The sequence below is a fragment of the Aptenodytes forsteri genome, unplaced genomic scaffold (assembly GCF_000699145.1).
Source record: "Aptenodytes forsteri isolate BGI_AS27 unplaced genomic scaffold, ASM69914v1 Scaffold190, whole genome shotgun sequence".
NCBI classification, from domain to species: Eukaryota; Metazoa; Chordata; class Aves; order Sphenisciformes; family Spheniscidae; genus Aptenodytes; species Aptenodytes forsteri.
This window is the reverse complement of record NW_008794597.1, coordinates 246587-263125: the sequence shown is the minus strand read 5'-3', so window position 1 is coordinate 263125 and position 16539 is coordinate 246587. Positions and strand designations below refer to the sequence as shown.

At 36.4% G+C, this 16539-nt stretch overlaps 1 protein-coding gene across 1 annotated transcript in view; it reads right to left on the bottom strand.

The window, feature by feature from the left end:
* Positions 1 to 2234: 2234 nt before the first annotated feature.
* The window catches only part of PPP1R21 (protein phosphatase 1 regulatory subunit 21), a 38844-nt gene continuing 24539 nt past the window's right edge, over positions 2235 to 16539 (bottom strand). The window contains exons 16-25 of the mRNA XM_009272695.2: positions 15783 to 15875; positions 13739 to 13866; positions 13218 to 13370; positions 12360 to 12452; positions 10944 to 11177; positions 9964 to 9999; positions 8641 to 8757; positions 7606 to 7704; positions 5256 to 5384; positions 2235 to 3450 (exon numbers count right to left, since the gene is read on the bottom strand). Coding sequence (XP_009270970.2) covers positions 3421 to 3450; positions 5256 to 5384; positions 7606 to 7704; positions 8641 to 8757; positions 9964 to 9999; positions 10944 to 11177; positions 12360 to 12452; positions 13218 to 13370; positions 13739 to 13866; positions 15783 to 15875 — 1112 coding nt within the window. The 3' untranslated portion in view covers positions 2235 to 3420. The remainder of the gene's footprint in view (positions 3451 to 5255; positions 5385 to 7605; positions 7705 to 8640; positions 8758 to 9963; positions 10000 to 10943; positions 11178 to 12359; positions 12453 to 13217; positions 13371 to 13738; positions 13867 to 15782; positions 15876 to 16539) is intronic.

Genomic DNA, 16539 nt, shown 5'->3' with positions numbered 1-16539 from the left:
TTGGGTTGACGGTTGGACTCGATGATCTTAGAGGTCTTTTCCAACCTTAATGATTCTATGATTCTATGAAGGAATTAGCAAAAGACATTGTGCACACCGTTTTAAAACCAACACTTAAGATGATCAGTATTTAACTCACAGATGTATAGTTATGTATGTAACAATTAAAAATAATCACTATTATTTAAACACCGATGAGGTAACACCCTTATGCAGCTTACGACAGTGTCAGCCTAAGACTTCTGTTTTAGAAGTTAATCTTTCAGGCAGGGAAACTTCTCAGAGCTTAAGGCCTTTTAAAATACCCAATGTATTTGGTGCTTCTTGGGTACTTTCAAAACGCATGAAGCAGTAGTGCTTAAGAGGGCAATATTGAAGGCAAATTCATTCTTGTTTATAGTATTTATTTTGAAAACACAGAATAGTTACTGGGGATGTATTTTCAGAAATCTAGGATAGTTAAACATTTTGAAATTTTTTAAAGTGTTAGTATAGGTTTAAAACAAAAGTTCAGAAAGAATTTTTGAAGATCCAGTTATTAAAACCATTATAGGAAATAGTGCTGTTATCTGAATTGGTCACTTATTCCCGAGTATGAGATTATTCATGAGGTGCCCAACATTATGGAGACATGAATTAAGTACCCCTTTAAAGCACTCTAAACTGCTTTAAAAACTTGTGTGTTACAATGAACCATCCATTAAAAAAAATTAATCAGCATTTAGGATTTTTCTTTAATGCTGGTTTTACACTGTATTGTTCTAAAGATTTTCCTAATTTACAACAGTTTGTCATTAGTTTGCTGATTAATCAACTAAGAAGTCGAGGATTCACACTGTAAATTTTTGAACATTAATTCCAGTATTAGTACAATTTCTTTGTCCAAATTTTGTGCATTCCATAATAATCTGCACATACCATTTCATGTAGACAAAGCAGTTCATTCATACTTCTGGAAGACTTTGTCTCAAAGATGAATTCTTCACTGCAACACTGAAGACAGCTTTCAGCTTTTTAATAGCATAGCGTTGTCCAGTAACAATTTAGATATTTAAGAGCATTTGAGATATTCAGAAACGGATTCAGAACCACCTGGCTGGTGGATAAGCACAAGCTAGTTGGGCATTTCCACTTGTTCCAGTCTCTAATGCCACTGAGTTAAGTGTAATACACTATGCCCCTTCACAGCATTACCACAACAGTATCCAAAATACCATTAAGTTTTTTCCAAGATTCTATTTTGTGTATTGGTAGTTTACGATTGGCTGGAACTTACTCAAAAAACATTTCCTTGAAAAACCGAAGGCAGCTTGAGTGATCAAAATTGTCTCCTCCTGCTGATAGGCGAGGGGGACACCCAAATACATTTTCAAATAGATACTGCAAGGAAAAAATGCTGATAAACTAACATACATTGGAATTGTACCCAAATGCCTACACATTCTATTAATTCCAGTTTTGATGTTGAGGGTATACTCTGTTGTAAAAACAGATTGAGATGACAGATACATTTAACTTTTTTATGCACATTTTTAAACAATCTTCAAAGCGTATTTTTACTTAGGCCTTTCAAAAATGGCATAAGCAAAACCTTTTTCTGAGTGCAGCCACCTATGAGAAGTAGCATCACTAAGAAGTTCAGCAATTTGACCCAGACAATTAAAATAAATTAGTACCTTCACTGCAAGATGAAAGTCCTCAGCAAAGGCAGCTTCAAAAGAATTGGAAGAAAGCAATTAGCTTCCAACCCTAATTGAAACAGTTGAAGCTGTATCTGCTTCAATAAAATGGTTAGAAAGAAAGCAAACACTTCCCAACCCTCATTAGCACCACAGTGTAGTTTTTAATTCAACGTGATGCTAGTAAGAAACCATGCAGGCTCTCCCCATCTTCTCTCCAGTTTCATGACCACATCCATTTTGTCTTTAAAAGGAAAAACTGTATCAGAACAGTTCCACAGTTGTGATCACTACAGATACGGTGCTTGTTTGCCTTTCAGCAGTCAAGAAGGTGAGAAATACTAACGTGGACTCGGTGTACTCTGCACACTGCAGCATTACGTACAGAAATGCAGTCTGGCTCAAACAAAGAGAAGCGCTACTAAGAGTAACTAGACTGGTTTAATTACTTAAGCTGACCTCACCGGGAATAGCTGTTAACATCTCATCACAATACCACATCGTCCAACCTGGGTAGAACCAGAATCAAGAAAAAAAAGTCAAGCTGGTTTCATGTTGTCAATTTTATTATTACATACTAATAATACATATCAACACAGCTGTTATCAGAGTAAACCCTTATGGGACAAATAAGTGCCATAATGCAAATTATGGAACAGAAGATCACTGTAAAGTGTGAAGCAGCACAGTATCTGATTAAAAAAAACCTCAATGCTGTGAAAACTCATGGTATTAGACTTCACTTAAAAAAAAAATAAATCTAGGAGAGGCCCAAAGTTCACAAACTTCCCAAAACACAGGAAAAGCCACGTGCATCCCCCCAGTGAATCCATCTGGACTTAATTCCATGAAGACTTTTTGCAAATTCAGTGTTTAAATCTTCTACATATTTCATATTCTTCTTTACTGTAAGAGAGCACAGTAAGCTGATCTATTCTACACACATATATTGCTTCACTCTTTTGGGGCAAGTTACAATCACAATTTCCTCTAGCTTTAAACAGCTATTTCAACCAATATATATATATACATATATGTGTAAACAAAATGCCTTAGTGAGGGCTTAAAGCAATTTCATGGAAGTATCCCAATTCAGCTATTTGTGCTCTTTACTTCAAAATCCAAAGTGCCAAATACAAGCAGCAGAAGTTTCTACTATTGCAGCCTAAAATAAAATAGTGACCCCATTTACTTGTGTGAATTTATAGAAGTCATTTAAAGCCACAATTCCAATTAATTCAAAAGGGCTGAGAACAGGAATAAGAGATTTACAGTAACTGCACAGCTTGCATGGCCAAAAAAGCCTCAAAATTAATTTTTAAACTGTTATTAACAAGTAAAGGAATGTACACATGGTGACAATTTAACATATAACTCAAAAAGAGACAACTACTGCACAGATCCAAATTTGTTAATGCATAATCATATTTGAAAATATACAAAATCTGAAGTTATTACATGAAATTAAAACCTAGTTTTAAAAAGTGCACAGTAAAAACTGAAGGTAATTACTATATAAATTATCCACAGAGTGTGTATTTCCTGGTTTAGAGCCAACATTAAGTTCTGTTTTATCTGTTACAAGTTCTAGTTATTTTAAAGCCATTTACAGCACCAAATCAGTTTTTACTAGACCCAATACCACCTCTGCTTCCTGTAACAAACAGGAATTGGACAATGAACCTTCACTAACTGCATCCTGTGCAGCAGCAGCTTCCGAAGACAGTTGATGAGCTGTAAGCTATCGATTTTTGTTCTTTTTAGAGTTTCCCTGCAACAAGAAACAAGTGAACAAAACATATAATTCAGATAAGAAAAATCTATACAGACAACAAAACCTGATGTCTGATAATTTATGCCTACAGCAAACGAAGAACAGTCAAACTGATAATAAACAGTCCATAGGCTTTTAATAATGGAAGCTTGTAACTGCTTGCTCTGAAAATCCCTCTATCTTTACAGGCATAACAGGGGAAAGTAGCAGATATTTCAAATAAGCACAACAGCACCTTACTTCAATTGAAACCTGTGGAAAAGAGACATTTGAGTGATGTCCCAAGACACTCAATTGTATTAACACCACTAATATTGTAAGGGCAGTAAAGGCAAGTCAAATCATAATTCACCCTTAAGTGATATTTCAAATATAAACCTTACAGGATAATTGCCTCAAATTAAAATCAATCCCCCACCGTATCATTTTGTTCCAAAACAAATTTAACTTTAACTTGGTCTATACAGAATATTCCTAGTTTAGGAAAGAATTTGTTCTACAGCTAACCAACTCACATTTGACTTGCAACAATTCCACAAAGCAAACGTGTAGCTTAAAATAAACTTTTGTGCAATAGGAAGACACAGAATTGCCAGCAAGTAACTATTTCCTTAAGATAACATTTGTTTTTAATCTAACCAACAACTCTCTCCAAGTGATAATGGCTTTAACTGCATCATTTTGATTTCAACTGAATTGTGGCAACATTTGAAAATCCCTGTCTCCTGTTCTGAGATTTTAAACTACCTCCTTACAGACAGAGTACCACTTCAAGTCTTGAAAGTATGACAAGTGAAAAATTCCAGAAAACATTTTGTAAAAACATGAAGTGCTATGGTCAGTATGCAGCCAAGAGCTTCCCTCTAAAAACACAAGAGCTTATACACCAAAAAGTAGTTTTAAAGATTGCAATGCCAAGTCAAAACACTCAGACGTCTGGAGAAAAACAGTTCTGTACATGAGGGGAAGAGTCTACTCTAAAAAATAAAAATCACTGTCATGGGACCTTTAATCAAAACATGGATTTTTTTTTTTAACCCTTCAGTGAAATCTGCTTCCATGCATTCCACAATTAAGGAGAATAATGCTAGCTTACTAGTTTCACAGCCAGATTAGTGAAGGAGGTAAAGGCCTTCACAGGATCTGTTTCTCCCTAGAACCATCAGAGTAAGATATACCATGGTTTAAGCACTGACTGCTCGAAACAGCAGACTTCTGTATTTTTTATCATTAAGTCAAGTCAAAAATTTGTTTCTGGTAAATGGATAGACTCCTTGCTTGGAAAAAAATTCAAGTGTGCGTTTTAAGTTCACAGGAGAATATAAATGATAAGTTTTTCATTCCTACATATGAGAGACAGAAAAGCTAGAATAAAACAGAGAAGAATAGCTGCCAAGAACAGAGTATGCTGCAACCAAGAGAGGAGTGCAGGAAGGACACGCCTACCAATATGCTAATCATAAACACCCGATATCACTAGATGAATTTGCAAATAGTTCTATTTTCACCAGATATAAACAAAAAAGAGGGTGCTGATCATCCATCAGAGGGTACACTTTGAAACCCTACTTTGAAGCAGTGACATAAAGTGTTTCTTTTTTCCCCACACATATGTTTTGCAAGAATTTTTTCTTCACCGAAATGTGCACGACCAGGTTTGGAGTTTTCTTTCCAATTGGCTGAGAGTAAGAACTATAGCGTGTGAATTGGTCTGTTAAAGGGCAGTACTGCAGGAACGCCAAATGCAACCCACAGACCTCCAAACTGCAGCCAGCGCCTAATGTCAACACCTGACAACTTACCTTACTAGTCATCTTTAGTGTATCGATTTCTTCCCTTTGTTTAGTTAATGTTTCATTCATACTGCAGAGATGGTCACTCATCATACTTAACTGATCTTCATAACTTCTCTTTGTAGTCATCAATTCATCCTAAGGGGAAAAAAAAATAACCAGAAGCCTTTGCTCAATATTAGTGACAACTGGCAAAGCAGCCAATTTCTATCTCCACTTAGTAAGCTACACTTTTGATGCTGAATGTGTGCAATTAAGCTAAACCATTGGAAAAAAAATCACTTGCTGAAAGAAACTCAATAGATATTTTTCTTTTACCTGAAGTCTCATGCATGGTCTGTTCCCCTTATTTTTGCTCTGTTTCCTTTATAATTTTTCCCCCTCTTTTTTATGGCTTACATAAAAGACTAACAGCTAAGTTTTCCAACATTGCTTCCAGACAAGAAACAAATAAAGTTTATAGGGTTAGGGCACAGCCTGTATGTGAATATCCGTGGCATACAAAGCTGAAGGAATCGACAATCCACATGCAGTTGCAGAAATAGGATCTCTCTGGCATTAGACCGACATGGTAGGATAGTGTGCATGACTAGAGCGCAGCAACGAAGGGATACCGATGCTTTAGGAAGGACAGGATAGGAAGGGGAGAAGTCATGCTTTACGTGAAAGAGTGGTTTGAAGACAATTAAGATCTCATAGGTAGGGAGATCAGAGGAGAACAACAAGGGTGATATGGGAGGCATTTGCTACAAGCAGATAGAAATCTCACAACTCCAGACCCTGATCCTCATGAGGGATTTTAACCACCCTGACATCTCCTGAAAGGGCAACAAGGTGGGACACAAGCAATTTGGGAGTTCCCTTGAGTGTGGTAAAGAACTTCTCAATATCAGTGATCAATAGGCCTGAGAGAGGCTCTCTGCTGGACCTGTTACTCACAAATAAGGAAAAGCTGGTCAGGGATGTGAAAGCCAATGGTAGCCTTGGCTGCAGCAACCATGAGTTAGTGGAATTTAAGATCCTGAGGGAAGCAAGCAAGATGAATAGTAGAATTACAGCAACCCGAGATTTAAGAAGAGTGGATTCTGGCTTTTTCAAGGTCTGCTTGGCAAGATCCCAGGTAAAACTGCCCTGGAAGTTAATGGGGCCCAGGAAAGCTGAATGATCAAGGACAGAGCAAAGAACAGTCCAATGCTTAGGAAGTTGAGCAACTGTGGCAGAAGGCCAGGATGGCTGTACAGGAAAGTCCCAATTCAACAGCTTGATCTGAACTCTCTGCTCTGACCAAAGGAAGGGACCCGATTACCTTCAGAGGGCACTTCCAACCTAAACAATTCTATGATTCAGTATCGCGCAGACTACTAAACGTACAAATGGTGCGCTTGCTACCTTTTCTTAGGAAGTTTAATATGAAATTGGACATGAACATCTCATGTCAAGTTGGATATTGATTGTGGAATTTGTTAAAGGAACAAATCAAAAGAGCACTTTGTGTTCATGAACAATTCTTTTAAGTGTATATCATCATATTCACTGCCTGTATGGAGCATTTTAGGTACTCACCATCTCAGACAGGTGAGCAAATTTAGTTCGTATCTTTATTGAAGAAAACAAGGCCATTTAAACACTGAATATTTATCTATACTTTATTTTACTATTGGCTCCTTTCTGAACTGCGTAGAGGGGAAGGACAAAAGGACAGGACATTCACAGGACATCTGGTATAAGAGTTTATTATCTATTGTTAACAACGATTTCTTAAAGATTACCCCAAAGTTATTTTTGCTTAATATTAAGCTATCCATCTTGAAAAAACCACCCTGGCATTTCTAAGACTTTCAGTCCCAGGTGCGAGAAAGGATTAAGAATTCAGTGTATCATCTAGGAAAGTGCACTTTCATCACTTCCCTAGTCCTGTTTCTAAGTTAAATGGACTGATGTGTAGTCAGCCTTGCCAGTATCACATCGAACTCTGAGTAGGTGCAAGTGCTGGCTGTACACAAAGTAATCCTCCCCTTGCAGAGGGAAACAAGCCAGTGAAGTCAGTCACACAACCACATCTTTTGACATAAAAACCCCCACCATTTTCATAAAAAGCCTTGACATCAAATGTGCTAAAACACAGGCTTGGCTACTATAACTTTTTCCTTGCAAGCATGTTCCACTTCAACTTTATACCTGGGATTTGAAGTGTATTATTTAAGTCTCTTCTCTACATACCATTAAGAGTTTTTACATCATGTAACTAACGATCTAGTAAAGGCATGACCACACTCGATGGTCATATTTTTTCTCCTCCAACTTCCCCTTACACACAATTATGAAATGCATCTATTTAATTATACAACATTTTACTTGCCTGTAATCTACTGATGTTTTGACTAGCTAGCTTCAACTCTTCCGTGAGCGATTCCTTGGACTTCTCTGCTAAAGACAGTCTTTTGGCAAGTGCTCGACACTGTCAATCAGAACAGGATAGGGAGGGTAGAAGGGAGGAAAGTTAGTTCCAGAGTATTGCCTTGTGCCACCTTTAACTGATTGCTTTGGATACTTCCATCTTTCTGTAACCCTTACATTTCAAGAAACTTAGTCAGAGCTTGTGCACATTTTTAAATGCAAAGGTAATGTAATAGTTAACATTAAATTTTTGTTTCATTTTACAGAATTACCGTATTGCCAATCCTCTAAATACCATATTTTTCACATAATTACTAGGAAATATTTCATAAGTAAAAAGCAACACAAACAACTCACTTCATACACTGCTAAAATACCAGAGAAAGATGGTTCCTCCATACTATGTCATCTACTATTAAAAAAATATTTAAAAGGATTTGCTCTGTCAACCTGGAGCTTTGGTATATTCCACATCAGTTAATAACACAAATTGAAATGGCCACTACTTTCAAGAAAAGTTAGCCAGGATTTGAAATGAAAACAGGAAGTCATAGATACAATGAATCATTTTATTAATTCTTGAAGTTCAGTATAACTTATGCCTAAAAACCAATTTCTCAGAGGAGAGCTTTTTTTCATCACTTCATGATACACTCAAGTATTTTTGAATGACGCCAGCATCACTTTAAGATGAAGTTAAAACCAGCTTGGTAAATAAAGCCAGCTGCTTTGGCTTGTATGAACAAACCTATACATGATACACATTGTCCTTCTTAATATACCCAAGACAAGGCTACCAAAAGGATTTATTAAAAAAGTCTTTCTACAGTATCCATTTCTATGCACACCAGACCACAGCCAAAAAGACATATTCCAGGAACAGATTTTTATGAAACATTATGTTCCATATATTTAAACTCGCTGTCATAACACTTGCCTGTGGAAAGTTCAAAAAGGGATTTATTGTTTTCAGTATAGATACTGCCTGCGCGCTCACCTCAGCATGAAAGTGTACTGATTTGCTGTCAGCAAGCTGCAGATGAGATGTAAGTTCTGCTATCCTTGACATATAGTGGTTTTTTATCAGGTCTTCGCGAGACTCAGCATCTGGAGCCTGGCAAAGCAAAAATTTAAGCAGACATATTTATGTTTAGTAGCCTGAATACTTGCAACACAACATCGTCCTCTATACTGACTTCTCTTCCTCCCTCCTGAGGCCTGGCTGCTCTACCCGAAAGCAATAAATTCACCAAACACAATAGAGAAATTACAGAGGGTTACTCTGCAATTTTTCACTCTGATAGTGACTCTCAGTGTCAGACTTCCTTAAAGGACAAAGAGCTGATTGAAGATGTAAGAAGTTAGCTTGATTTAACATATCAAGTCTCTGATGAAGGTGAAAACCCACTGTAGAAATGGACTGCTTTCATCTATAGAAAAAATTTACGTGCTTTTCCCAACAAGGAAGAATTCCTTCGCATAACTAAGTTTCAGAAGCTCACAACAGTCAGAACAATTTCATACACTGCGTGTTCCAGAAGTTTGTTTAGACATTTGAACTTTTAATAAAACCCCACAACACAACTCACCAGTTTGCTGTAAGTTACAGAGTAACCCACTAGAAGCAGCTTTCACATGACTTATCATTACCTTCAAGTTCAGCACTATGCAGTAGCTTTTAAGAACTTGTATCAGTTACTATCTGGCTCCCACCCCCTTTTTAATCATACCTTCAGAAGAAAAGGGGGAGTAAACTAAAATACACGTCAATTCCCTGCAGTGTCAGAAAAGGGAAAGCACTGAATCTTACTCTGTTAAGTTCCTGCTGGGGCAAGCATTACGCTATAGCAGTGCTAAACAAGGAGTTAACATTTAGTCTGACAGCTGGTTGGAGCTTTCTTTTGGTGTGACCTCTGGTTTGGGATAGCCTGTACTTAAGTGTTAAACACCAGGCACTACAGTCAGTGACTTTTTTGCAGCTTGAGCCCTTCCTCAAGAGTTAAGAATTGAGGCTTGGAGTGCAGTTCGGGTTACTGAAGTACAGACCAATGCTTTCCTCAAATTACAGAGAACAGACCCGGACCACAACTCACACTGCTCCGAACTGCTTACATGAATAAAAGATAACTTTCTTCTGTTTAGTGAACTGCTAAGAAATACATGGATTTCAGAAACTTGAAGATATAGTATGCAGACTACATGGGTGACTCATGCCATTAGATGACAGTATTCTTGGTAATTAGACCTTTGGAATAAGTTTAACAGAATCAGAATTGAAGTATTTACCAGATGTACTTTGATAATGTTTAAAACAGATTACCTTTTCATTATCAGCAGTTATAGTCAACATTCCAATCTAGAACAAGGAAGAAAATGTGCTTAAGTGAGAACTGCAAAAATAGATACTATAGCTGCAAGTCATTTCGGCTTCAGTCATAGAAGGAGTTTAAATTAAAAAAAAATCTTGCAACAGTTAAAACTAAAACCAAATTTAAGTACTTACTACAAGGGTAATAATATACATTAATACCTTGAACAGAATTAAAGCTGACACCAACTCTCCAAATATATCCTTTGCCTTACGATGTACACAGGGGAAAAAGCAATAGAAGCAACAAGATGCAGCTAGCTTGTATGATTATGCAAGTGCTTGATTACATGAAACTAATTTAGAGGTACGTTAGTATATTGAAACATTACTTTTCATGTTCAAGAGCAAGGAAACCCATCTTGAATTTCTTGAGTACCTTCTGAATTACTTTCTTTCCAGTTTGACAGTTCAGTGTGAAGCACTGACAGAACTCTGTAGCAGAGGGGTGTATGTGAATAACTAGCTTCATGGAAGAATGTCTTCACAGAGTCAAGAGGTTTTTGTTTCTTACCTCAACAGGACTAGGGATTTAGGTTTATGGGAAATATTTATACAATATGTTGACCTGGGAGTTACATTAAGCACTGTGGCTAGAAAAAGCCATTCTCCTCATTCCTAATTGATCAAATACAGGACCAAAAACTAAGATGCCAGTTTACTTCAAAATTGGGGATTTCAAAACAATCCACAGGTCATTTTTATCCTGGAGCAGGAAAGTGGGGAGGAAAAAAAAAAAAAGGAAGAATTCTATCGAGTGCGAAGTAGATTGTTTCTTTCTTACAGATGACATCCCTATTAATACCAGGAGCCCAAGTATGAATGCATTTCAACACAGCCAAAAAGCTTTCGTTATTAGTGTTCCACTGATCAAACAGTACTACTACTGAAGAGAGTGGATTTTTCTCTATTGAAGAAAAAAGGTCACTTACCAGACTAGTACTTTTAATAGGTTCCCTTGGACTCTTTTCTGTGATTTCCTTCTTTTGTTCAGCTACATTTGGCAAAACAGAACACTCTTGTATAGTTTCAGTTAAATGTCCACTAAGAGAGTTCTTCAGTTTTTGGTTTTCTTTCTCTAGCTTTATTTTAGCTAGCTGGGCCTCCAACATCCAGTGTTCTTTTTCTTGTTCAAGTTTTGCAATTTTCTCCAAACTCTGCTGGACCTTAAGGAGGGAAAGTTTACAGTCCACGTTACTGAACACAAGGGGAAAAAAGCCACACACAGGGGATGTTTGAAGACAGTATTATTTTAAACCATTACATAAGTGAGCTAATGAATAATGCAGCAGGTAAACAACTACTGATTCAAACTGTACACTTAACTGTGGTCATGTGTTGAAAATGACCACGTTATTTAATTAGTCTAAAACATGCATCACAAAGTTACAGCTCATAGAACTGGCAACACCATATTAGGTGAAAATCAAAGCAGGGAAAAATTTTATGAAAACTTGAAAGATGCGTGCCTGGCACTAACATTGTCTTGTTCTATGCTAGAAAGACAAACAATCTCTCCCCTTCCAGCTGCCCCACCTCACACAGACAGAAGAGCCCACTTGTCCAGATAAGAAATCAACTATGGAACAGTATACATCATATCACTCCACACATTTCTGTTGAAATTCATCTCATCCCTACTAGTACACTTTGAATATTGGCCACTACAAAAAAGAACCACTGAAGTCTTTCTTCTGTAAGAGTTCAATGATGGTGACTCAAGCACAGTCTCAACATTCAAGCTAATAAAGAAGTTTTCGTATCAGCCATTTCATTCTTATGAGGAGATGGGCAAACTGTATAGGCCTTTTAAATACCATTTAACCTCCCTCTGCCTCACCTTCCAGAAAAAAGATATATGCACACTGCAAGAATGATAAACTGTAATCTATTAATAGACTTTAACCAAAAAGAAAAAAAATTTTTCTTAACCAGTGCTAATAAATCCCACAGTCCAAAAAAAGCACTCAAAACAGTACATAACATTAGAAATGAATACTTCAGTATGCCTTATTCTTGTCTTCATTTTGCATTTATTTGAATTATTAAAGATTGCCTGACTTCTTGTATTTATAAATTAAGACATCAATGGCATAATCCTGTCTCTTACAACTACATGTACATTCTGCAGGTACAGGAGAACAAGTCTCAGATAACCCAGCCTGACAAGGATAAGTTTTACTTTCAAAACTCTACAAATAAGATATTTACAGTCTAATTTTAAGCCTTAGTATATGCATATATATGTACAAACAACCACACACATAAATACGTGGAGACTATTTGATACTACTTTACCTTTATAAAATAAACTATCATATATGTTAGTAAAATTTATACCAGAATACCTGTTGTGCAAGACCTTCTCTACTTTCTGTGGAACTCAGAAGAACTCTGCGATTAGCCAAGGCCTCTTCATAAGGCACTGAATCTGCACAAGGCTGCAGGATAAAAGAAACCTCAAAACATGTTTGACAATAGATCACAATATGTATTCTACTTCTATTTTCTTATGGCCTTCCTTACTTTAGTAAAGGGAAGAAAAACATCTTCCAAGTGTTTACTAGCCAGTAGAAAAAATGGTTTAAGCTCACAAAAAAAATACTGCCCCAAAATGCACACCTGATTAAAAAGTGCTCAGAAAACTCCAGGTGTCACTTAATGATCAAATGCATCTTAAGGTCCACTTTACAGACATTGCATTAAGTGATTTAATGATAACTGTTAAGTACACCATCACTTAATTGTTAATTTTAATGGAGACAACAGGGAGATCTGGCAGTGTTCAATCCTGTGGTTCAGCACATTTTCTCCTTTTCAGCTGCTTTCTCTTTCCCCCCCCCCCGTTGCTCCCCACTGTCTTCCAGTGAATGCAAGTATAAGAATACGACGTCATTCACTCCATAACTCCTGGTGAATATGAGAGGAAATTTAAATAAGCAGCTACCCTCTTCTTCTTGGAGCCTTGGCACAGAAATAATTAGTGGAAATGGGTAACAGCAGAATTGGCACATACCCTCAGTTGTGAGAGCCACTATGCTCTCTAAATTTTTTCAATAGCATTATTGCTCTAAGGGTTCCATTTCCTTAGCGAAAGATTCTTATTCAGAGGAAAATCCATTCCAAATACTGATGTATTCTCTTTGGCATAGCCCACTATCAACTGAATTGTGCTTTCAGGTAGCATGTTTGCATAGAGAACAAACCTTCTTCAAAGACTTCATGTAAGCAACCGCCTTTTTCTTGTACTGCAGCATACACTCAGCTGAAAGAGGGCTGATGAACTCTGTTCCTCCTTTAGGGCCATAGCTCAACGAAGTAGTGAAGTGATCCAAGTTGTTGCTGAAGAACGAGGCAATCTAGACACATCAAGAAAAGTCACTTTTTCAAATTAAGTTGACCAGAAAGATTCATGAGAGCAATTTCTCTTGAGAAAATAAGAGAAGTATTTAGTGAAACTGGACTTCACAACAAGAAAGTCAAACAAGCTACAGGCTCTTCCACATAACTTAGACCTTACTAACACAAAGCATCCTCTTCACAGTATCTACTTTTATCACCCACTCAGTTGTTTTTACCTCATAGCCTGAAAATACCTTAGAACAAACCTGATACTACAGATTATTAATATCAGAGGCACACCTAGATTTTCCACATCATTCAACTAAGATTTAAAAAAAAACCTGCACAAATTAGAGCATCATATTGAAACAAAAATATCCATTACCTTGCCCACTCCATTTGTTAAAGCCACAACAGAAGATAAAATACAGTCATTTGTAGTGATGAGTTTCTGTGTGGCAGTTGGCACGTCTTGTTCTAAAGTAGCTTTCTGACTGTAGTGCTTGGAAATGTCTAGAAAAAGAAAACACATTTATGTCAAATTATGCAAATTATTATTTTTGTCTATTTAAGCAACCATTTTCAAATTCAGCTTATGACCTCAGGCTTCAACCGCTCTTCCCCTCTAAGCGAGTTGTATAAAAGTTTCTTCTGGATTCTCTTAGTTCTTTGGTATACTGCCTTAGACAACTGTTTGTGATCATAAGGAATAGACATTATGCCCGTTACACATGGCAGAATAAAGGTGTATATTTAAGTGTACTCTGTATCCCAAAAATCATAGCTACATAGTGGATCCAAGCTCACACTGAACTAGCATTTCATTCCACCAGTATACTTTCCATTTCCATATGTTTACATTAGGACACTAAAGGTAGAATTTTTAGTCATGTTCAATATCTGAGTCTTAAGCTTACATGACTTAGAAGGGAAGAGTAGTTTAATTCTGTCAGAGCAAATCTAAGACTACCAGAAATTTAGAATGGTACTTCCTATATTCTAAAATTCTTTCAGGCAAAATCAACAGAACAGTCTTCAGAGAGGAAGAAAAAAAAAGACCCACAAAACTTTGAAAGTCATTCACAAAAACATCTTAGCTTAAATACACTAATTAATGTCAACAGCACCAAAATTTTAAAAAACTCAAGTATTTATCAAGTAAGAACAAACAAACTTGGCCTAATTAAAAATAAGTAATTATTTGACAAGTGAACACTTTGCACCCATTTTACAATAAAGTACTATTGCTACAAAATGAAGAAATCCCAGGCCACCACCACTGAAGTTATGATCTGAGGCAAGCTTAAGCAGTTGGAAATTAGTTTGGGTTGGGAAGGAAGGGAGAAGAGACGTGACAGATCAAGCATTCTGGAGTATGGGAGTGTGAGGTGTTAAGCACAACATTTCTGCTGCTAGCTAATGAACTCTACTGACAGTTTTATTCAGTACTTTGCTTCTATTTTCTTTATTTCTTTTGATAAAGTATATGTTGGGTTGGTTTTACATTATAGTAACTATATTAAGAGGTAGAAAGTATTTATCAATAAACTTATCTATGTTACAACTCTTGGTTTAGTGTCTCATTTTGTTTGTGGTACAATCTCTAATAGTATCTTTTTTTTTTTAAACAGGGACACTGCAAAATGGGGCAATGCATTGCCATTTAGTAATAATTGACATTATTACTAAAAGACTAGAAGAAAAAAACATTTTGGCTAGAATTATAAAAGTCTAATGTTTAAACAGCTGACTAGTATCAAAAATTCACCTATAATTCACCTAAATGTATTATTTTCTCCCTGGGAACAGCTACATGGTACAGAAATTCTAGGATATACAGAAACATCAGTGGTTTAAAACTCCGAGTTTTAACCAAACATCACTTCACTGAAAACATAATATCCATGTCCTTCTGACAAAAGGAAGGTAAGCCATTTTCAAGAAGGAAGTTAAGTTTCAAAAGGAAATAAGACTTCTTTCTTTGTAAGTTTTGGTTATATATTCATCTTAAAAATAGTAATCAACCTAAAAACTGTAAGGAAAAATTCCACTTTGAAGGCAGGTACTAGGTCAACAGTACGGAAGCCGAGGAAAATAGGTATATTTAATGGCATTTCATTCTGTATGCTAGTTCCACTAGAGCAGTGAAATTCAGTAACTAAAATGATACTGCTCAGGAAGATCTAGAGCGCCACAACTAAGTATTCCAGCAACTTAGAATAACAAAGCTAACAGAACAGGAGTGAAAAACATGCATGCATGTCCAAAACAAGTAGTTAGTAGGTTTAGTTTATCTTAGTTTGTAAAGGCAAAACAAACCAGATTTATCACATATTACACATTTAACATTGTTACAGAGAGAGTGCATGTGTGCTATGTTAAACAGAAAAAAGCAGAGCTGAAACATACCATTGTTCCTGTACTCTCACCTTTTAAAATGTCATGAAATCCATGAAGACTTGTAGCAATGTTTGTAAACACTAAGTTGTAATTTGTCCTAAGAAGTCCTTCTGGTTTTGTACCTAAGAGTACCACGTAGAAAGAAAAAAAATAATTAAGATTCAACCATGAATGAAAAAAGTTAGCTTTGAAAAATCATCCGATTTCCATGTACTAGAAACATTTCCATGGGGTACGACCTTTAGAACTAAAGAATCATAACAGATTCATTTACTTAAATTTCCCCTTCCTTTTATGTTAGACATATACACAACAAATTTTGCCAGAGTAGGCAGGTAAAAGACTTCCAAGTTTCCTAAATCTCATTCAGATTTTACAAATATCAAATTTTTTGGTCTCAAAAAGCAATTGTGCATGCAGAAAGATTTACATGCTCACTGTTGGAGGAAGGACCATCTAGGTCCTTCTAAAGAGTGAAGACTGAAATAACCTGAAGCTATCCAATAACTGTTTCCTCTTACTATTTACAGTATGCATTTGGATATAGTTCCCCCCCCACACACACAAAGGTTTTACCTGATTTTATTTAGTCATTACCATGAGAGCTGTAGTTTAATAGAACAGTAGGAGCTGGAGCGATAATTAGTAATAAAATGCAGTTTATTAACAATTTCACAATTAAGAGATAAAAGATGTACTATCATAGGATCATAGAATAGTTTGGGTTGGAAGGGACCTCTAAAAGTCATCTAGTCCAACCCCCCTGCAATGAACAGGGACATCTTC